General features: G+C 39.2%; 1 protein-coding gene and 1 long non-coding RNA gene across 2 annotated transcripts; one reads left to right on the forward strand and one right to left on the reverse strand.

Annotated features, from left to right (window-relative positions):
• Window positions 1-418: 418 nt before the first annotated feature.
• On the reverse strand, window positions 419-21,789 carry glud1b (glutamate dehydrogenase 1b). The gene is made up of 13 exons (XM_078280023.1): window positions 21,159-21,789; window positions 17,035-17,115; window positions 16,665-16,720; window positions 14,722-14,785; window positions 13,187-13,281; window positions 10,797-10,976; window positions 8,726-8,863; window positions 8,322-8,459; window positions 8,115-8,195; window positions 6,685-6,808; window positions 3,602-3,693; window positions 2,640-2,702; window positions 419-1,443 (listed from the first exon to the last, which is right to left on the reverse strand). Exons 1-13 carry the CDS (start codon window positions 21,553-21,555, stop codon window positions 1,324-1,326), a joined length of 1,629 nt encoding a protein of 542 aa, XP_078136149.1. The 5' UTR covers window positions 21,556-21,789; the 3' UTR covers window positions 419-1,323.
• Window positions 4,975-7,076, forward strand: LOC144536758 (uncharacterized). The gene is made up of 2 exons (XR_013503775.1): window positions 4,975-5,389; window positions 5,780-7,076. It is a non-coding gene; the product is annotated as an uncharacterized LOC144536758 (long non-coding RNA).
• Window positions 21,790-24,680: the final 2,891 nt, after the last annotated feature.

Here is a 24,680-nt window from a genome sequence, read left to right on the forward strand (position 1 = left end):
TTTATGAGTTTTTTTGGAATACTATAGTAGGACTTTTTTCGACATGCTACATTGACTTTTTCATGACTTTTTTCCCATACTACACTATGTCTCCACCATGGTTTGCTGTCATATGAGCACACCTAGAGGTTTGCACTAAGTATCCAGGCTTCTTTCCTTTCGCTTATCCTCTTCTGACGACCATTCATAATTTAACTCAAATGTTATTTATAGAAATATGTTCATCTTTCTGGTGCAGTTTGTTACATCCACGAAAGATGGGCTAACGAACCCTAATGGAATGAACAGTTAGAAGACTTATAAAGCAGAGTGATACATGCAGTTAAAAGTCACATTGATGTTTTACTGTATATCAGCACTCATGGAATGTGTGGTTTGTAGCAGTATAGTATGAAATAAACCGATGCAACACACTGACTCTTCTGCTGAACATTTTATTGGTTTCAAAAAAATGAATACAAATAAAAAGTAATTTCCTCCAAAATAATTTTAATGTTGAGGAACTGGACGATTAAAACTGAAGAAAATTCAACCAGGGGACGGGCAGTCACAGTGACACCTCCCGCCCTCCCTGCTCCCCTTTCTTGGCCAGCGGAGGAGTCGGAGAGAAGCGGCTTTTAATATATGAGATGAAGCGATGAGAAAGCAGGTAAAAAGAGGGGGGGGGGGAAAGCATCTTTTGAATCTTCAACAGTAAAAAAGAAATCCAAATGGAATCTTTAACCTTGGCAACTTTGCTACTAACCTTTACACCTGAATAGTGAGGACAAACTCAAGAGTAATAAAATTACTATTCTCTTTTATTCACATGAAGTTAAATCTAAATTAAAGTTTAATTTAAGTGAGCATCTCCCTTTTAGAGCAGATCTCTTTCTGAAATAAGGCATCTGTAGTGCTGTCAAATAAACAGTTGTAGCAGAGGGTCACGGGTGCATCAGCGATCACAAAATGGGCATTCTCAACATGTTCGCCATACAACAATATCATCAACATTTATATTAGGGCTGCCGGAGAGACAGGATGTTACTCGCTCTCTCTCTGCTTTTTCTTAATACAACCTCAGGCAAAAACAAGAAGAGAGCAACATTTAAAACATAGATGCAGATACAGTATAATGGCAGCATAATAGATCACAGGATAAATACCAGGCTAGCCAATGTCTCACACTGTGTGTGTGTGTACGTGTGTGTGTGTAGAAGAGCCAAAGAGCAGCGGTAAACTGATATGTTCTGAAGGCTGTTTAGAGGGTGGAACAAGGCAAGAGAGGGTGATCAATAGCAGGAAGCTGGGGTGTGGGTGGGGGGGTGGTGTGTGATTGGCCATTTATGTGAAGGTAAGCCCAGCCTCGTTGTAGACCTTGAAGACCTTCTCGATGGCGTTGACGTAGGCGGCCGTCCGAAGGTCCAGACCCAGGTTGTACTTGGTTGCTGTGCGCATGATTTGCTAGAAAAAGGCAGAAGAGAACATATGTTATACAATGTTGGCTAACAGCAATTCCAACAACTGAAACCTAGCCAAGCTTTTGATTATGAATAGTTCATAGAACTTTACATACTTTTATTCACTGTTTTTTAATTATTAATACAGGTTTTTTCTCTTTTTAATAGATTTAATAATTTTTTGTCCAACTATTTCATTATTATTACCATCATAATTTTATTGTCTTGTGAGCATTGGTCTCAAATTGTTTGTCTTCTGTTTTTCCAGTCTATACTTGTTTGTATATTGTCTCATAATTGGCTCGTCAGTCATCTGTAAACACTTTGAACTGCACTAGCCTGTATGAAAGGTGCTATAAAAATAAAGTTTGATTGTCGATCAATTAATTAATCAGACAACTCAGATGTTAGATAACTAAAATTTCAAAAAGGTCAAATTATGACTTATGGAAAACTTGGTTTCTGCAGTGTTAGACTTTTCTAAAGACCTTTTCAAATTACCTCATATAATGCAGTTAGATATCTTATTTATGTCACATCAAGACTTACAAATGTTTTTTTTTTTTTTTACATTTAAAAATCACCTTTCTGCCAGTACTTTCCATCTGTATATAACACTAATTCCTAGCAAAGTAATTAATCAACATCATCTGGACACAGATAAATTAAGTTTTTGTCTACATTGACAGTTGCCTAGCTACTGTGGCCAGCAGTAACAGTGTTTACTACAGGTGTGATGCCACTGAATGAAAGAATTTACTAGCCTCCTGCAGCACAATCCACTGTCTAACCGGTCTTGCCTGTAGTAGCCTGAGATCTAACATTTTCATTGCCAAAGACTGCGTCTCTGTAATTGCTGTGCACATGACAATAGAGAACTTGAACTATTGTGTTTTGTTGGTAGTGTGATGTCCTCTTGCTACCGGTCTCTGAGCTATCTTTACAAAGGCGTGGAAGTCTTGAAATTATTCAACGGCTCACTTTCAGCAGTTGTCTTTGTGTCAAAAATTCTGTCTGTCTGACTTCTCATTTGCACGATAAAAAAACAACGTTGGAACATGACAGAAAAAGTCTGAGAACCACTTCCGATGCTAACATTTCCAAAGTCGTAGTTTTCATCTCAGTTTATTTACACTAGATATGATGGTGACTGCTGACAAAAACAGGTTGGACTGTGTTATGTACCATACGATCACTTACCCGGGCAGATCTCTCCATGGTGTAGGCCAACCCAGAGTGAACAATATCCTTCTCAGAGGCACCCTACAAAGGAAGATGAATGTTAACCAAACAGTCATCTCAAGAAAGACGTGCAAAGTAGTCCTGACATGATTCATCACTTAGTCAAACAACAGAAAATAGATCATTATTAAACAAAACAACAAGAATAATAATAATAATAATAATAATAATAATAATAATAATAATAAGTATTAGCTTGGTTGCATGCTTTTACATTTGAGAATTCTGTGCTTTCCACTTTTTCATACGTATGCAAATTGAATACTTTGACTTTTTTTAAAGGCTCTGTAACTTGTAATGGACATTGTTTGGCCTCTGTGATGGAAATTAGTTAGAGTTAGTTACAGTGCTGATACGATAGATGTGTGTGTGGGGACCTTTGTTGCATGTCATTCTTATGATAACGGCTTGTTATTCCAAGTGGGAAGGGGCATATTTGGCACATTTGTTCTCTTGTTCAGAGCACACTTTGCATCTTCATTGTCCAATCTTTTCAAGCTGATGGCTTATTTGGATAGTAGAGCATACAATAGACTCATTTTTGTGGACCAAAAGGAAGTATTATAGTATTATATATAAAGAAAGAATTGCATCTACGCAGGATGATGTAAAAGGACTTGACTTTCTGTAGGGACGTGTTTATATTAGCGTATTTGGTTTACGCCTAGAGCGTAACTTGTTTTTTCCCCACATTTTCCCATTAATAGTATTGGTTATTGGGCTGCAGCATGTACTTGGAAGTGTCAAGGGCAGGAGGTATGTACGAGAGCTGGTATCAGCAGCAACATCAACAGGTTTGTAGTACTGAACAACTTCAGCAGCGAGCGTATACAGCTATGGTTTAAAAAAATATATATAAATTAAATGTCACCAGCACAAGTCTCTGCTTGAATAAGTGTGTGTCAGCAGATGTTACTTACAGCAACTCTGGCCTGGAAGTCAGCAGTAGGTACGACGGGGATGGGTCCTCCCTGCTTGCCAAACTTCCTCTCTAAACTTTCCTGCACAGACACTAGAAGGGATAACAGAGTGTTGGGAATTGGTAAGGGTACATATTCAGTTATTGGCAATTTATCAAAGATGTTTTATCAATATTAATAAAGTTATGAATGTGTATTAATAACTTTACCAAATTGACAAACAAACAAACAAACAAACAAAATGGGGCACCATCCTGGAATCAGGGACCAATAACTGAACTGTGAAAACAGTCACATAAGTGGTGTTCTTTGAAAATATAGATCTTATTAATTGGATTAATTTAGCTCATATTTATAAAGTGAACAGGAAGGGTGAAATTCGAGCACTGACATGTTCAACCAGCTGTTACTACAACATATACACAAATAATTACAAACAACTGCTCTTTAAAGTATAATATAATTTAACTTCCAAATCAATAGTTCTTCAATCAATAAACCTGTATACTTGTTACAAACAAAACAAGCAGACATGTGGGCAACGTGTGAGAGAGAGAGAGAGAGAGAGAGAGAGAGAGAGAGAGAGAGAGAGAGAGAGAGAGAGAGAGAGAGAGAGAGATATGATAAGGCCATGTGAGTAGCTAAGCCACGCAATCAAGATGGCGGATGAAACACCACGAGATCCCAGATGGATGAAATACCGCGAGATGTGAGGCTCTTTGTAGTTTTAGTACAAAGACACCAAAAATGGTTACTCCTGGTGCCGAAATGGCGGTTGTGAAGCTTTGTTACTTCTCACGTGACTATAGTCGCGGGCAAGGCCAGCTGTTCAAAATGGTGTGCGTATGTGTGTGCGTTAGGTTAGCCAAAGAGGAAAACAAAGCACATTTAGAGAAAGAAGAGACATGGGATCTTGATTTTCGAGGTTCTGATAATAACCACTACTCTCGTTCACTCAGGACTTTGGCCCAACGAGACGTTACGGCAGGGGCCTGAGAAGTTGTCTGACAAGTTGTTTTCTCTTATGCAGGGATGAAACACTAGGTGCATGTTTCTTCAGGATCCAGGATGTTCACCAGAACACCAAAAATAATCCACTCGTCCGGAAAATGAACTATTTAAAGTACAAACATTTGCGCGCACTCTGTAGCGGCGTTAGCTCACATTGGATGACAAAGTTTCGTGGGTGTCAGATTCTTATAGGCTTGGTCACCTGATCACGGCCCCCTGGTGCTTTCCGTTTCCCCCAGCCAATGGGAAATCAGGCTCTTTGACCCCCAGCCATTTTGAGACCCCCTTTGCTTCGTGGGGTAACGTACTTTCGACCATTTTAAAAACTCTTTCACATAGAGGTGTGAAGTTTTAGGCTTTAGGTTTAAGTTCCCTTTAGGCCACAATCTCTTTGTTTAAGAGAGCGCTCAGGCCTGTATGTGGGACATGTGGTTCCCTTTGTCTCGGGGCTTATGCTCCGAGGCCTTTGTCCACAAGATAGTGTTCAACCACACTGCACGGTCCCAACAAGACGATTAAGATCTAGTTAGTTTCTGCAACAACAAATACCATTCATGGCACACCCTGGTAGTTATCTAGTTTGACATATGACCATACATGGTAAAAAGGATTGTGCCATTTCATGATTTGCTGTGTGGGAAGAAGACCGAGTATAAATACAACTGGAAAGAAGTTGCCCAGGAGTCTTTTCTCTTGGACAAAGACGTCACATCAACCAACACCAGCTTACCCAAATTTACACAGCAAGCACAAACGCTGCCTGAACCGCCAGATTCAGTAAGAATACATCTATTTGTTATTTGAATACTTGCTGACTGAATTGTTGTTTAGATTTTTCCAACTTCTTGCAGTTAAATGACAACAAATTTAAGTCGCATTTCAAAAATTAAAAAAATTAGCAGCCTTGTCAGTGATGTATAACAGCCAGGTAACTTGTACAGCAAGGCAAGGATTAAAAGTTGTCCTATTTCAGCAACCAAAGAGTGTATTGAAACAACTCGAAACATGTGTTGCTACAGTATAAGATTTTCACACAGGACAGAGTGAAGAAAGGGAAGTAGACTTGATATATTATGGGTATGTTGGATTTTATAATTCCTGTATAAGATGCAAATCCTGATCTGAATCTACAAAAAATAATGTTTTTTTGTTGTTGTTTAAATACAGATGGCTACTGGTGGTACTCCTCGTGAATTTGAATACCCTGAAGGAGCTAGTGATAAAAAAAAAGGAATCGATAAGAGACAAAGAACTGAAAAGAACAAAAGACACACTATTGTGCAAGGAGAGAGGATGAGATATGGAGCCTCATGTTTGGGAGCACACTTATGAGAGAATGGCTGAGTGCAATAAAGGAAAAGTATCCTGAAGTTAAGGAAAGTCAACAGGACAATTTAATCAAACTCAAGTCTAACGAAGGTACCATATCTTTCTATACGACTGTAAAGGTTATAGTACATGGCAAACAACTACAAAAGAGGTTCGCGGAAGATTTTACACAAATTAAAATCATGGCCCAGGACCGCATGTTAACAGAAGGAATGGCCAGAATGAGCATCAACAGTGGGGAAGGACATCCTGATGAACCAGCGGTTGAGGGCACCCTCTCCACCCCAACCAACCCGACTAATGAACATTAGATTGTCTACTGGAATTGTTGGGTCTTTGTAAATTATAGAGTGTGGTCTAGACTTGGTCTATCCGTAAAGTGTCTTGACTCTTAACTCTTGTTATGATTTGATACTATAAATAAAATGTAATTGATAAATAAGGACAGAAAAAATGAAAAAGAAAATGGATCATTATAAATAACTGATTATTAAAGTGTTATCCTACCAATATATTTGATGAATAGTTAACTGGGTGTAAAATCAGTCATATACATATTTTTCTGATTTGCAATACATTTGTCATGTACAATTTCTGGTTCTGATGTTTATACATTGTTTTAGATTTGTGCCACAAGACTTAGAAATGTAATGATAATGTATCTATTGATTGTGTTTTATGACCTGAGAACACAGAGTCTGTCTGCAGGTTATGGAGGAAGTAAAGGGCGGTCTTGTACTCACTGAGCAGGTGGTAGTTTGAGTCTCTCTCATATTTGAAGGTCAGTCTTCCATAGCTGACATGGTTGAGATTCTTCAGCCACTCGAAATAAGACACTGTCACACCGCCAGCATTCAGGTACATATCCTGCAGGTCGAAACATCACAAACTCAGACATCGGACTGTTTGGTCTTCACTTCTCTGTGTGTAAAACCATTTGACTAAATTTCCTTGGTGCCGTTTTGGGATTTGATTTGGTAAAAAGAGTGAAAATGTTTTCTGTAAAATAAAGACACTGGAATAAACTGTAATGCTTTTGTGAAATAAATATTTTGACAAGCTTGAGGAAACGTGTAAAAACAACCAAAAGACCCTTTGAATCGGTTGTTTACGCAATAAAGGCCAGATTATAGTTTACATGACTACTGCTTCTTGTTTTCAGAATAATTTACTCTGTTTATTGTTTGAGTTTAACCTTTATGGTTTAGGTATATTGCTATAACGTTACATATTCATGACTAAAAAAGAAACACCACAATTTAAAAGTGTGATTAACTCAACAAAACTCAGTTAATCTGCTCCATACGGACTGAGTGGGTGTGGTTTGATTCGATATCGATACAAACATTTGGTGATTTAAAAATCCGATATCGGCCGAAAGATTTTTTTTTTTAATCCAGAAACGCGTAACAAAACATAAACAGATTTCCCTAACAGTTATTTGTAGTTATTTATGAGTCCTAAAATAATATGATAATGCAGGTTAAAGAATAAATGTGTTTGTTTTAATGTCACAACAAAACAGAGGAACATCAAAATATATTAAAGTTGTGATAAATAAAATGTATAAAAATATAAACTTAAGATATGAAACTTAAAGGGTTAAACATGAACAACAGGGACATTGTAGAGCGCTCTCTGGTGGACGAATTATGCAACGCCAACACTCATAACATGGTGGAAGGGTGTTTTGTCCGTTTTTATTTAATTTTTTAAATATTCATTTATCGGCCATTATTAAATGCCGATACTGATAGTTTGGAAAATGCCTAATATCGGCCCGCCGATATCTCGGTCTGGCTCTAACTGAAAGTGCTGGAAACAAAAGCAAACAGCTCCACAAAGGTCATCAGACTTTGATTCAAATGCTGCTATGGCATCGCATTTTCACTTCACCTTCAAACCAGCAAAAAGAGCTCACACTAAAAGAGAAATGAGAAATCTTGATTGTGAAATAACCAACACTGGTCCAAATCTGACAAGAAAAAGGATGACAGGTAAGAACCAAATGATGCCATGTAGGAACCCATCACTCATAGTATGACGTTGATTGGGTCTTCACTGAACTTAAAAATGTTTTAGAGACTCTGCTTTATATCTGAATGGAGAAAAGTCTTTCCAAATACTGCAAAATTGTATAGTTTGCTGTGTGTTTGTGTGTGTGTGTTCTTACAGGAATAACCATGACATTGTTTTCCAGGAAGACCTTGTCAGCATCTGGGGTGGTGGGACCGTTGGCACCTTCAGCAATGATCTGAAACCGACAAAATACAAACACGCACTTTACATGACTGCAACTTGGTAGCCTTGTCCTTACTCATGTAGAGTCAAATGACAACTTGAGGCAAAGCACCTAGGATTAATTAAGTTGAGTGTTTACCTTGGCCTTGATCCTGGGGGCGTTGACACGTGTGAGCTGCTTTTCTCCGGCAGCAGGGATCAGGATGTGGCAGTCGGCTTCCAAAATATTCCCTTCGTAGGGTTTGGCTCCTGGGAAGCCCACAATGGTGCCATGTTGCTGCAGAAAGTGCAGAGATACACACAGGAGAAAAATGTTTGAATGTTTCAGTGGGGGTTAAATTTAAAAAAAAACTTGTATTTCCAGGAGCAGAAAAGTCATCCGACAGTCACGTAAAGTGAGAATGAATTAGTCAGATAAAAAAAGAGAACTTGTGTATTTCCTGATCAGAAAACAGAAAAAAAAGAACAACTTCAGATGAAAAAGATACAAGAGAGAATCAAAGAAAGAAGACAAAAGTGAGGGGAAGACTGCTGTGCTGGTACCAGTTTGTAGTCCTCCAGCTGTTTGGGGTCAATGCCCGCTGGGTTGTAGATGGCTCCATCAATCTCACCGATGCCCACACACTTGGCCCCAAACCTGTGCAGGTACCTCATGGAGTGGAGGCCCACATTACCAAAGCCCTGTGAAAAGTCACAGCAAGTTCATCATCACCACTGTCCAACATCACTATGACAATCACTTTAAAATCTTTAACTACTATCAGTAGTAAACATTCTTAGTGGTTATACCCAGTTTTACTCAACCATAAGGTATGGTTCAGTTCCATTGAAAAAGGCACTGTGGTGCCACCATGTGGCCAGTTTCGGTTATAACATTCATCATCATCACTATTTTTTTTTTACTCTATCTTGACCTGAAATAAGACCTCAGACAGGTGCCATATGTTTTATAAAATATTTGTGTAAACATGTGAGAAATGAGAAGACAAACCAAAACAAGCACAGATGGACAGAAGGGCTGTCTGGAGATAATTATTATGTTGCCTGGTTACAATCTAAAATGTATGTGAATGAATGAAAGAAAAGAATCAGGATACTTCATTACAGATTCCAAGCTCCTCTAAACACAATGTGGCCATGAAACAGTCCAGGACTGCCAGAGAGATTAAAGGATAGCAAACTCCAACTGCAGGGTTTCCTCAATTTTGTTTTATGGTACATTCAGTACAGTATGGTCATATCACACCCCCCCCCCCTAAATTAGATGTAACTGCAGGAAAACAATGAGTTGACTTCACAACTGATTTTGTTTTAATTTAAGTGCAATAGAGTAAAATCATGCCCTTGTTTTGATCTTGATACCACACTAGAGATCTGTCTCTCCTCTCTCACTAATACATCTAAGAAAATCTAATCTCAGCACAACAAAATCCTCAAACACAAACGCAGAGGGATTAGCTTTTTCAACATCCACGTCATGATTCAGCTGCCGTCACCACTTCTTTACCTCCTCAATGCCGCCCTTCTCATTCCTCACACAAATACCCCCTCTGCAAATGTCATCCCCTTTCCCATCTCTAATCGTTTCCTTTATTGTCGCTGAAAAAAATCTGCCTCTTTGCAAATCTCTATAAAAGCAAGGAAATTATGTTTATGTGTGTCATATCAATCCTGTAAGAAAAAAAAACTAAGAGCAGTTTCTCCTTTATGTGTCAAAATGTTACACACACATTTTTGTTGAGTGAAATGCATCTAAACATACAGGGTTGTCATCAAGAATACCAGATTACATGGTTGTCATTTAAACGTAAAGTAAAAAGGTAAATATAGAAAGCATTCTAGGAAAGCAGTGGAGTCCCGTGCCTAGGGGCTCCCTACCCATGTGTCAGTGTCAGTGTCAGGGTGTGTGTGTGTGTGTGTGTGTGTGTGTGTGTGTGTGTGTGTGTGTGTGTGTGAGTGAGAGACACACGTGAGGAGCTGGCATGTGACACATGGAAGTGAAACAGCTAAGGAGAAACCTGTTCTGACTTTTCGTCCCCACAGATGCACTTCTCTGATGCACGTCTCTTTTTACCCATTAAATCAGAAGTATCCTTATAGAATAATGACTTTAATGTTGAATGTTACCAACCTCTATACTAACTGCCCTGTGTCTTTCATTGTATCTTTATTCAAGACTTTTATGACTTGTGTTAGTTTATTTTCATCATATTTCCTAATAAATATTTCTTTGATTACATTTAATCCCAAACACTAGAAAAAACAACAACATTGAGCTCAATAACCTAACCAACTCACAAAGCTGGTATGCAGGAATTAGAGGAATAGAACAGTTTCCACCAAAAGACTTAATTGCTCCTACTCTCTCATTCCTCATAAACAAAGAAGCGAACCTCCTTCAGTTCACTGACGTCAGCTCGGTATGAGAAGATCAGAGCCAGGCTAAAACAGATGGCATTGCTCTGATTGAGGTTCTAAAACCCCTCATCATGATTTCAAATGGAAACTTAAATCCTGTGAGTATCTGTGAGCAAAGATCTGCAGTACAGTTAGGGTCTCAGCTTCCCTTTCTCCATCTAAAATGTTTCTATGATCATACTACATTTGTGTGTACCTGGATGACGAAGGTCTTGTCCTGGAAGCCAGGTGTCAGGCCCAGCATGCTCATGTAGGACGCCTCGTTGATGAAGTTCTCAATGCCGTGGAAAACTCCACGACCAGTGGCTGAGATACGTCCATGGATTCCTCCCTGGCTGATGGGCTTTCCTGTCACACATGCATGGGCGTTGATGTCCTGCACACACATATGGAAGAGATCAAGCCAAATAGACCCTAGAAGATCATGTACCCAGCATTGGTAACGATGCCCATAGGAGATTTTGGAAGCTTCAATTTGGGTTTGCAAAGCACTGTGAGAGCAAACAGCAACCAGCACGGCTGTGTGTGATTGGATGAGACCACAACCCAATACTTCATGTCTCCGATGAGCCTCAAAATAGCAACTAAGATTAGGCTGCATTCACACCAAATCAGACGTTGCGGCACTTAGCGCAGGGTTGTGCAGCAGTGTGATAATGTCACTTAATGGGCCATTTGTGTCTCAATGGTTAGTGATTGGCCACTGTCGGTTGCACTTCAACTTTTCGCCGCAGGGATACTGCGTTCTTTTCCAGAATCCACTACGGTCCCCACCCCTGCAGCCTAAACGCATTACCCACATTCAAATGAATGGCAGTACTAGTCAGTCATTTTTTACCGCAATGTATGATTTGGTATGAATGCAGCCCTAGAAGCTGCAAAACCAGCACTGAGACAATAACACTTTTTGCAGAATAAAATCTGCTACCTTTTGAAGGAAATTCAATACAGTCTGAGATTTTTGGAACCAGTCTTTAGTGGCCATAGTGGTACTGCATTTTTACTTTCTGTATCAGCTTTCGGCCATGGAGTCAACTGCTGGACATAGAGGTTGTGTAGTGCCACAGTACCAGGCAGTGCTGCAGCTGACTGAACGTCAGTACCAACTACCCATAATCCTCTGCCCTCAGATACCCAGAGCAAGAATGTGTCACCCATTCCAAAGCCCTGCCAGGAGTATCTGGAAAAGGGGGCACATGACGAGGTAAGATGAGAGGAAAGGGGAAAATTAGTATCAGGGAGAAAGTAGGGGATGAAATGTGTAATAATAATAATAATAATAATAATAATAATAATAATAATAATACATGAAATTCAAAAATGCGTTCCGTTATTAGTAGAAAAAAAATTACATTATTGTGTAGTCTCATTTTAATGGCACAGGTATAGTAGAGTGCCTGGTGTTTATTGATTCTACATGGATCACAGTACCCTCTGTGTGATTGTGAGCCAAAATAATTACTGCAAAACACTTGGTAGCCATTCAGAAACCTGTTGAAAACAGATATCTTACACCAGACTCTACGGCAGTCTACTGACACCTTGTTTATGGGTTGCCTGAATGGTTAACAAGCCTAATCTTAGATTGAATGTAACAATAGATTCCACGTAGGAAAAAAACAACATAAAAACAGCTGGTAAAGAAATTTTTTATAAAATGTTAATTTAGCTGCTCACATTTGCTTGTCTTTACAACGATAGTATAGTGTTAATACAGTAACTTGCAGTTTTTGCCAAATACTTTTGTCCATCGACAAATCCCTTGAGTTTTAATAATCACTCACCTCTAGTCTAAACACTGCAGCTGGCTTTTCACAAATCCTTCTGAATTCGCAATTACACTTTTCCTTGACTTTAATATGGTTAAAATCAAGGTCAAGACGAGTATTTGACTATTACAGGGTTCATAAGTATTTTAACCAATACTTTTCCATGACCTTTTGGCAAATTTCTATGACTATGTATTCCTGAAAATGTCAGTCGACATTATACAATAAGAATAAAAATCTGTGTTAAAGTTTACCCTCAGAGGTTTAACAATAAAATGAATGACTAATTTATGTGGTTCATAGTGGGAGTCGTAATGTCGCGCCCGACTAGAACGGTGAGGTTAGGACAACGTGAAATACATTTATTAATCACATATTATTATACTGTGTTAAAAAAAAAAAAAATTCCATGACTTTTCCAAAACTTTCCCAGGCCTGGAATTTTCAAATTCCATAACTTTTCCAGGTTTTTTCAAAACGTATGAACCCTGTATTATCATTTTTTACTATTTACTATTCAGATCAAACCTAAGATCAGCTGTAATATAAACATGAACACTCGGGTAAATATTTTCCAACTTTAGTCAAATAAGCCCTGTTTGACAGGTTTAGATACTAGAATGATTAACTGATAACACAAAAACACACAGGCCTCAGTTTGTAAAGCTGCTTTTAAGAGAGCAGGAATGTCTTAGTGGTCGGGTGGGAAGGGAGAGGCAGGAAACCACTGCTCGTGCTTTACGTGTGACTCATTCCTTGCTTCGTACTAAAAACCGGCCAAGTCATACAGTTTGGTTGTGTGTGCCTGAGAACTCACAGTGTGTGCAATGGTGTTGGCGTATGTGTCGGCGATCCAGGACATTTCCCTCTCTCCTGTGCTCATGTCTGGGGCCGGGACATCGATGCCAGGTCCTGGTAAAGGGAGACGGGTAGGAGAGGGAAAAGTGGGACAGTTAATCAAGCACGAATGTACAGTGCAGGAATGCACACCAGTACAAAACTTCACACAATGAATTTCTCTCACAAACCAGGTTTCAGTCTTGATAACTAAGTACTGCTTTGGATACTAAAAGCTTAAATGAGCATTATGTCACTGGTAATATAAATTTGGATGACAGGGGAAATGTGAGGGCTGTGTCCTATATATAAACAGAAGCATGCATGCATGAATGCAGAGAGGGGGGGGGGGGTCTACTGAGAGAGAGAAAAGGGTGACTTTCTCAATAGGGACAGTTTGAGCATATTAAGCACTGACAGAACAGGGCAGTGATGTGTGCAGTGGATACTGCTTTGCCTCCAGGGTGGATAAACAATGACTATTGAAGGCGCTTGATAAAACGTCACTAAATGATACAACTATTGCATTCCACAAGCAGATAACAGACCATGTTATATTTCTCTTTGCTGTCTATGAATACATCATAAACATTAACATGCATCCAGGCTGCAGTAAACTGTGTAGGGGCTGTTAACCTGCTGAACCACTGTATGTTTATGTGGGGCCCTGCTCAACATAGTTAACACTAATGTTGCAACTTTATTTTAAGAACTAATTGTTAAAACATTTTGTTTTCTGTACTAGATATTATTATTATTTTCTGTCATAGTAAGTGTTAACTTAGTTTAGGGGAATTAAGTTCCCCATTTGAACAAGGTGACATGTAAATATCTTCTCAAGGTATGCAAGTTGCCTTGTTTTGACCATGTCCATCAGCTATGGCTGAAATACTTCCAACAAACACACATATATATATATATATATATATATATATATATATATATATATATATATATATATATATATATATATATATATATACATATATACATATATACATATATACATATATACATATATACATATATACATATATACATATATACATATATACATACATACATACATACATACATTACATACATACATACATACATACATACATACATACTATACATATTATACATATATATATATATATATATATATATATATATATATATATATATATATATATATATAAGTATAAGTATGATAGATATCTTAGTGTCTATATATATATAGACACTAAGAGATTTGTATCCCTTTTCAGTTGACACAGGCACACCCTGAACTACCCAAACTGAATAGGCGCTGGAAAACAGGAAATGTTTACTCTTCTGAGTGGAAACATTCACCACAGCCTTTTCTAACCGAGTCAAATAACACAAGACAAGAACACTGGCATGCACAAAATGCCAAGCAGTGTAACCAATACTCATAGTACTACTTATAGTTATAAAATAACTTTTAAATTGTTAGAGTAATAAGTTCTGAATTTAAACAACTGTTAAAATTCACACACAAAAACTCACCAATAAACCCCTTCTTGGCCAGCTCAATAGTGAATCTCCTGGTAATCTTCTCCAGCTCATTATCCTGCAACAGACAGACATAGTATAGAGTTTAAGAAAAACATGTTGTTGCTTGGTTCCAATTATAATGAAACATTCAACGAAGGACAGTTATTAAGCAAAATAGGCTAAAGACAAGCAGTGTCTCGTCCATATAAAGCAATTGTTTATATTTAGAAAGACGTTTCAGGGATTTTGACAAAATGTTGAGGTTTTTGTTGAGTTTCTTTGCATATAACTCTTCCAGGCAACAGCCAATGACCGTCATTTCAATTTATTTCCCAGTATCCACCAATGGATGCACTAAAATGCCTATCATAGTCCAAAAAAGGCAAGGCAGGTACCATTAGTTTGAAGAAAATGCAACTTATAGACCTGGTCATCTACTGACAATACAGTTCCTGCAGCCTTCAAACTAAAATTAAATCTAAAGAATGATACAAAGAAACATTTGATTATCTGCTTTAAAGGGGTGATAAAATGCAAAACCGATTTTACCTTGTCATAGTTGAATAACGACAGTTTGGTGGGTAAATAGGACATACATAGGACCTCAAAATCCCATTGACACCCCTTTCCTCTGCAAATCTCACAATTTGAAACTGCCTCTTAAACCGGGCAAATCTCAACTAACCACTGAGTTGACATCAACTCTGGGAAATAAACACCTCCTGTCCGCGAGTCTCATTGATAGAGCCTGTGGCTGGATGGATCTCTATCAATGAGAGCTAGCTAGCCTCCTCCTAGACCTCTGAAATTCACAAAAATACATTAAATTGAAATCGGACACAATTGTTAGCTTTATAAGACCTTGGGGTAGCTGTAATATAAGTGGCGTGGAGAAATTCAAACTGTAAATATACTCTAGTTATGCCGAAAGTGTAGCTAACTAGCCGTGATCCGTACACATAGGATTGAAGGGACTAGCTAGCAGCTAACGAAACCCCTCATGTTCACAAAAATGCATTAAATTGAAATCGGACACAATTGTTAGCTTTATAAGACCTTGGGGTAGCTGTAATATAAGTGGCGTGACGAATTCAAACTGTAAATATACTCTAGTTATGCCTGCAGCCGGCCAGCTCCGCGGAGCCCCAGTAGTCCAGTAACTGAGAAACGGTGACTTTCACTGGGTATGGAGGTTGCCGCTTTCTCGTCAGACTGTGAGGAGCTCCTAAAGTCCATCTTACCAAATTTGCAATTAGCCATCAATTTTCATAAAACGGCCCATATTTGAGCTTTATATAGTCGATTTCTCGGATAAAAAAAGTCTCAGAAGTGAATTTAATAACGAAATAGTAGACAAACAATGTATAACTTTGCAGTGCCTGAAATACGAGACCTGCTGTCTCGTCTCCAATGTATGTGTATGTGGTTCGCTCAAAGCAATCAGCGCGCAGCTCATCTAAATATTCATGAGCATACCATATTTGGAAGAAAAGCTCTTATTACAAATAGGGCCATGTTCACAGGGTATTTAAGGGCCCATAAAATAGCATTCGGGCAATTTTCAAACCCAAACGATGTTACATACCCTATTAGGAGACCTTAAGGAACAATGTGAAATACCCTATATAATCATTCTATCACCCCTTTAACAGTTGAACTTAAACATGTCCCGTTTTCTCCTTTTTTTCATGTCTCACTCAGTGTTATTCCGTTATTAATCAAAAAGTACAAAATGAAAGGATAAGTCCGGTAGCCCTGCCTTTTGCATTCCAGTGTGATTGAAGAATCATTCGTTTGTTTGAATGTGAGAAAGAGACAGAGAAACGCATTAAACTTGATATCCCTCCAAAGGCTTTGTTGCTTTCCTATACGCATTACAGCACACAGTTGAACATGTCTGTTCTCTACATGTGCACGTGAGAGTGGGGGAGGAGGATTGGCATTAGAGGGCTTACGGAGTAATTCTTGGTGTTGATCTTGACTCCAGCTTTGGCTCCCCCAAATGGCACATCTGGAGAAGAATACAGCTTAAAAACCACAGGAACATTCACATGCTTGTGCCAAACGCATGACATTACGATACACATGTAGATTCACATTTCTTAATGTGCAAGTACAATACGAAGCAAAATAAAAGATGGCTAACTATTCTCTGGCACTGTCGCATGGCATCCTGGCAATAGAACTGCCCTGGTATCTTTTGAATATTAAATATGAGGTGGATAAATGAAAAGAACTTGGTAAGACAAAAGTATCAATACGTATGTGGCGATCAGGGGATAACCAAAAGGAGGCTTCGTGGAAGGCTAAGACTTGAATACTTACCGACAACAGCACACTTGTAGGTCATCAGAGAAGCCAGGGCTTTGACCTCATCCACAGACACATCTGTACTGTAACGGATACCTGAAGGAAACACACACGATTTTATAACTTGGCCACCATACAAAAGAAAAAACAAATGATAACATTAAAATAACAATTTATACTTTATTAATCCCAAAAGGGAAATTATGTTTTCACTCTGTTGTTAGAACACACATTACACACATGCTCAGTACCTATACACAAATGCAAAAATGTCAGAGTGAGGGGGCTGCAGCTGTTGATGGACAGGCGCCCCAAGCAGTTGGGGGTTTGGTGCGAGCACCATGGCAATGCCCAGGAGGTGAAGGGGCACCTCTGCACCAAACAAGCAAAAATGTACAAAAAGTTCCTCAAATTGACTTTTTTTTTTTTTATATGATAAAACAAAGTTGTGCTATTTTTTTTTTAACCCAAAATGAATGTACTGTTTTTTTATCATATATGCTATCATATGCTAGTTTAAGAGTTTAAGTGTCTCCTATAATTGATTAAGTGTTCAGACTGCAACACGGGGAAATCATTAGCCTACACTGACTCCACTACTTGTGCAGCTCAACAACAGAGAAATGAATAGCAGAGATAAAACATTCTCAAAGACTGTACTGGACCATTAATAACAGTATTTCTCCACAACCACACACAAGACCACATGAACAGGTCAGAGATCACGATTATTCCTGGCAGTCACAGCATTGGGCGGGTGGAGAGGCTCTAAGAACCAATCCCAGCTCCCCCATTCTGACCCCCGCCCCCGAGCTACAGTCATTCCTTCCTGTTTTCTGGGGTTTACTACCATCGCCACGGTAACATGTGTGAGTCAGCCTGTGTGCGGTGATACATGAGACCATACAGCCAGGCAGCCCAAGTACCACACTACTACATCTTACTGGTACAGTGTGCGAGTGAGATTGTCCGGCAGCACCAAATATAGCTCATCCAGAGTTAGCTTCTATAGAGAAACTCAAGGGCAAACAGCACAAGGAGGAGACGGCAGATTGCTTTAGGGAGACAAAAGTGCTGTGTGTGTCATTTTTAATGTGTTCGATTGGAAGCAAAAAAAACAGAAAGCACAAGTAAAAGCCTACCCACTACAATGCCATCTTTAAGTGCCACTTAATGACATGATATCACATACACACCTACTTCCATTTGTGTTAATGCAGTAAGAGAAAGATCAAACCTCCCACAACAAAGCTCCATCTTTAAGAGTGCTGCTGTGGTTCTCCCCTTCTCTCTTTATTTCCAATCATCCAAAGATCAGCTGAGTTACCTCAGGGCTGACATAAGACAATCTGACTCACTGATCAAATTAAAAACGAAGGAAAGCCATGGTGCCTACCCATACCCTATCCAACCCTCCATTTATCCACCCAACCAAAATCTCAACACTGCAACCAGAGCCCAAACATATCTGTAAACACATTCCTCTGAAATGGAGGACAGATTTTTTGTAAATAAACTCAGCCCACGCTAGAATGTAGAGTTCCTGCAGCAGTCAGACCATTTAATGTCAACAGTCTGGCCTAAAGGCCTGACAAAGCGATTTACTTATAGTTGTGGTAAGGTCTCTCAAACAACAGGACACTGAATATATCCAATAAAGCTGAAGAAAGATATTATTGTCTTTAACTTTCATAGAGTATGGGGGTGTCCCTCCATACTTTTTGGTTTCCATGTAACAGTGACATGTAATATCCCACTTCTGCAAAGAAAGGAGAAGGATGTTGACAATTTAGCAAACTATGTTCCAGGGGTGTGCAAACAACCATACATACACACCACATGATATTCCAGAGTTCATTCAGTAGTCAGTGAAGAGCAGTGTGATCAAAATCCAGCAGCTGTTGTGTTGTGTCGCTATTGGGAGGGGGGTTATGAGCAAAACACATGCACACAAAACAGCCTTTGCACTTTGATCCAAACACAGCCAAGGTTCTATGCATTATATCAACAATTAAACATACTGAAAAATAACTGCTCTTACTCCTATCCCACCCCCATTATGCATGGGTTAGGCATACAGGACAATCAGACTTGTTTCGAGGGCCACTAGAATGAATCAATTGGCAATTTTACCACTTGTCAAAAACAAAACACTTGCTGGGATTTGTGACTATTGGTTAACTGTAACTTGGATCTGGATTAGGCAACATGAGAGCGAGGAAGATATAGTAATACTAAACACTGTAGAGGACTGGTAATGCCAAGCTGGATTTAGCTTTTGATCTAGGCGACGCGCTGCTCTCCTCAGGCTTTGATGAGATGGATAGAGGCAATCACGCTCTTGCAATGTTATTCATTTTACATATATGGCTACTGCGAGTGATCTCTCACTGATCACTGGCTGGGCAGCCTGGAGATTCATAAATAGTTGAACTAATTGTTCCATTACTCTGGTTTGGGGGAAAATCTGTAATAGATATTAGAGCCAGACCGATATATCGGCGGGCCGATATTACCGGCCGATATTAGGCATTTTCCAAACTATCGGTATTTATAATGGCCGATAAATGAATATTTAAACAATAAAATTAAAACGGACGAAACACCCTTCAACCATGTTATGAGTGTTGGCGTTGCATAGTTTGTCCACCAGAGGGCACTCTACAACATCCCTGTTGGCAACTGATTTTTTTTTGTTATTGTTTTTGTTCAAAAGGACTTTAAGTTTCATGTCTTAAGTTTGTATTTTTATACATTTTATGTATCAGAACTTTAATATATTTTGATGTTCCTCTGTTCTGTTGTGACAATAAAACAAGTTTATTTTTTGCATTATTATATTATTTTAGTGAGGACTCATAAATAACTACAAATAACTAATGTTAGGGAAATCGGTTTGTTTTGTAATGCCTTTCTGGAATTAAAAAAGAGTGCCATAAATGAGGCCAGGCCAATGTCCGCACCACACCATTCAAACATGCCCTTTGACTGAATGGCATGTCTCTTTCTACTAAGAAAGCCTCCTCTCCACAGCACCCTCCCCCACCTGTCACACCACTGACAAATAGGAGTGCCTGAAACACAACCACCCCTCTCATACCTCCTGGCTTCCTATACATCGTATTCTTCTATTCACAAAACTACCCAGAGTGCACTGCAGCAGTAGCCCACAATGCCTCTGCTTTGAACCTTGAACTTTGAGCTAACTAAGTCACTTTGCCATATTAGACATCATACTCTGTCTAAGGTTGACACATTGCACATGAAGCAGTGGATTCAAGTATTTGTCTACAGAATGAGTGAGGACACATTGTGTGCATTTGACCTGCCTTTCACACTTGATTGTATATGAATTAACTGACAGAACAGTGCATGAACAGTTACGTCTTCATTGGTCAACCATGTGTTTTGTGCAGCTCATGCAGAGATGGCCAAGGCCTGACATGCTCAATGACATAACACCTGATGCCTTCAGGGTTTCCCTCTCCCATCACACCATACATCTGACACACAAATCATAATAAAAAGGAGACCACATCAGTGATAACAAGAAACAAACTGGTGCATCCATCCAGTTTTGTACCAGATCAAGTCACTGGAACGTGATAAACTGGCAAAATTATTGTTAGTTTGGTGGCTTAACACTGCCCACAAAGTGTGGGGAATTAACGGTTAATTTCCTGCTAGCCTGCAAGCTAACAAACTACAGTATCATTATACCGTCAGGTGATAAGGAAGGTCAATGTAAACTGCACAAAAAGTATCATGCGAGCAGTGCAATACAGGAAACAAACCGAACGAATTATAAAAATAAAAAAATAAAAATAAAAACAAGGGTGTGGTTAAGTGTAACGTTAGGGTTAGCTACGGATTAAACTGAGAAGCTATGTGTAACGGTAACCAGTAATGTTAGCTGCCTTATGTTGTATGCTTTTAATTAGCTGATGGTACTGTAGTGCCTGAGCACATAAAACCTTTCAGACCTGACAAACCTTTCAGACCTGACAACGCCACCTCCTATTGAGGGTCAGGAGGAACCCTTTGTACCCTTACTTATGTTAAATAGTAACTGATGCTAAGTAGTTAGCTAGAGCTAGCTGTCATAGGGGCCAGTCGGGGCGGTTTGGCTCAATTCTTACCCCCTTTGCAGGGTGTCCTGTGCTGGCTGTGCTGGGCGCGGTAGCCCTCAATCACCTCCCACTCTCCGTTATCCCTCCTGATGGGGAAAGACACGCTCAGGACGTGATTACAGGGCTTGATGATGCGCAGGATGCCACGCACACGGTTCCTCTTCTGCTCGAGGGTCTCCCTCGTCCTCAGATCCTCCACCAGCTTGTCCTCCACGATGCTGGCGCCACGGTCGAAGAAGCCCTCGACCATCCTGAAGAAGTTGGGGTCGTCAGGCTTGTCCGCTGCGTCGGCATAGCTACGGACCCGCATCAGGGACGAGGACACTGGGAGAGCGGAGTCAACGCACCCCGAGGCCAGGGCACTACCCGCAGAGCGGCTCAGCAGCTCCCCGAAATACCGATACATGATTGAAACTAGCTAACCGTGTAAACGAACTAATAAAAAGGCAACTAAACAACAATGGCAATGGAGGTGACGACAGGAAAGGGGGTAGAATGTGCGACACAGCAACTCTTCACCGTGTCCCGTCCTCTGGCCGAGTGGGTAATGACATACTGTTTCCGTTTGCTTTAAAAGGAAGCACGAGCCAGGAGGGCAGTGGGGGCTCCTCGGGAGTCGGAACCGGAACGCACGCGGAAGAGGAAGACAACGGAGGCGCGCCCCCGTGCGACGCAATCAGGAAGCAATTGACAGCGCGCGTTCCCAATGTTGTACGATTAATAGAAAATAAAAATATATGATAATTGTGGATAATTTCATGTGATCACAGTTAGTAATATGTTAATGGGAACTAGTCTCAACAAAATTGGTGATATGATATGCGTTGTAAAGAAAACATAAATCATTGGCGATATCATCATTATTTAACACAATCTTGCGTTGCCTATGATGTCAGGTGATTGTTTTGTTAAAATTTGTTTCACTGAAAGATACTTAATTTACAGTGCAATTGCATTGTAAACATTTCCATTCGTGCATGAGTAAATTAGATTTAAACAAAGGAAAAGGAAAAATACACACACAGGCTACTGCAACCGACCAAGAAATATTCCAGCACACATCTTTAATTTAGTTATAATACAACATAAAAACAATTACAACATATAATAATAACAAATTAAAAACAAAAACAACATTTCCCTACAGCGCTTATTTTCTTTCTCCAATGCCATTTTAATAAACAAGACACTCTAGTTACAATAGTAGTTGGTAAGTAGTAATACATACATATATATATATATATATATATATACAGTATATCACAAAAGTGAGTACACCCCTCACATTTTAGTAAATATTTCATTATATCTTTTAATGGGACAACACTGAAGAAATTACACTTTGCTACAATGTAAAGTATTAAGTGTTGCCCCACATCATCACATACCATTCACCATACCTAGAGATTGGCATGGTTTTATTTCAGGTAGCCTAATAGCTGGTTTGATTTGCATTGAGAGATGATTTTATGGAAAGTACCCCATCACTCCAACTTTATCAGGATACATAGTATCCTGGATCCATGAAATAACTTGCCCTAAAAAATAAAAATCTGCCAGCGGTTTAGACATTAATGGCTGTGTGTTGAGTTATTTTGAGGGGACAGCACATTTACACTGTTATACAAGCTGTACACTTAATACTTTACATTGTAGCAAAGTGTAATTTCTTCAGTGTTGTCCCATTAAAAGATATAATGAAATATTTACTAAAATGTGAGGGGTGTACTCACTTTTGTGAGATACTGTATATATATATATATATATATATATATATATATATATATATATATATATATATATATATATGGGAATGAGAAACACTTAAAAACAAATACATGCTATATAATATATATATCAATATTTCATTAAATTTGTAGGAACATAAACTGGCAGAAATTAAGTGCATCAGCTTGGTCATTCATTAGCTTTTGTACAGTGACCAGAGTGTTACAGATTTGTACTTTGTGGTTTGTTGAAAGGATCTCTGTGAGTCCTGCTGTAATCAGCAGTTCCCTGATCTCTCGAGTGAGTGAAAGAGATGTGGCAAATGCCCATTGTGTTTGCACCAGTCATTACCACCCTCATGGGCAAACAATTAATGAGAGGGTTGATCTGATGATGTACAGTTTGTAACTATCGGCACAAATAATTGACAGTTTCCTTTAAAAAACAAAACAACAACCATGCATTAGTTTTGCAGGTATTTGGTCTTAACAAAGTTTTGGACAAACTGAAACTTTGACCTAATGATGACGCTAGATAAAAAGATAAGGGATAATCAAAGTTATTACAGTTCATCTTGTGTGGGAGAATAATGTCTGTACCAAGTTTCATACCAGTTCATCAGATAGTTGAGACATTTCACTTAAAACCCAATGTGAACATTATGGTGGGACTAAAGGAAAAGTCAGGGGATCACAAAAGTCAGTATGATGTATCCTCTGAGTAGCATGAATGTCTACAAAATGTTGTGTCAATCCATTTAGTAGATGTTGAGATGTTTTACTGAATACGTGAAAAATCAGGAGGTGATGCTGATTATCTTCTTGTTGAGCTGAAACACTAACCAATGCCTTGTAGTGCACTATTGAGGTATTGTCTTCCACTGAGCTGCGATATCTTGACTCAGCATAGCATAGGGGCAATGTATCATGGGTACCACCTACAGATCAGCCAATCAGCAGAGTGTTGGTTAATGACCAAAAACCTGCAAAACTAATGCATTCAAATCAACCTCACCAGTATTTGGTATTTAGTCCAAAATAGCTAATGTTAGCACTTAAACATTCTTAGCTATGATGGTGAACGTGATAAACATTAGGGGTGTAGGACTGGGGGTGGAAAAGGGACTGAGTACAAGATGCTAGAATGAATAGCTGTAGATGTGGGGAGGGGCCCATAGAGAATGCCTTTCTACAGGGCCCAGAATTTTGTGCTACGCCACTGATTAAACCTGCTACACATCAGCGTATTAGTATTGTCATTGTGAGCATGTTTGCATGCTGATGTTATCATTTAGCTCAAGGCACTGCAGTGCCTACAGTGAGTCATTTTCTTTTCCCAGGATACGGCAGAGTAGGGCAGGAGATGCCTTCGCCATTCTGGGAAAAAAATACTCGCCTACAATAAGCACAGCCTCACAGAGCTGCTAGCATGGCTATAGACTCCAAGTATTCCTATACTGTTCACTGCAGACACTGTAGGATTGATTCGATACATTCCTATTAGAACAGGGCTTTAATCCTCTCAGGATGAGCATGCACAACACTCTCATGAGACAGTGACTATGTTTGTGCGTGTTATATGTTTATGGCATCTGCTACCATTGACTGAGAACAGATAGCGTGGCTCTTATGTAACAATGCATTTATTGCATGTCCCCATTATTTGTGTGTGTGAACATTTTCTGCCGCTCTACAATGCACAGAGACAGAATCTTAGTGCTGAGCTCATCTGAATGAAGGCCCTGACCTGGGCTTACACCTGTGGACTCTGCACAGAAGATAAGATTAGATCATGCCCCCGGGC

Source organism: Sander vitreus, chromosome 21 (assembly GCF_031162955.1).
Source record: "Sander vitreus isolate 19-12246 chromosome 21, sanVit1, whole genome shotgun sequence".
NCBI lineage: Eukaryota > Metazoa > Chordata > Actinopteri > Perciformes > Percidae > Sander > Sander vitreus.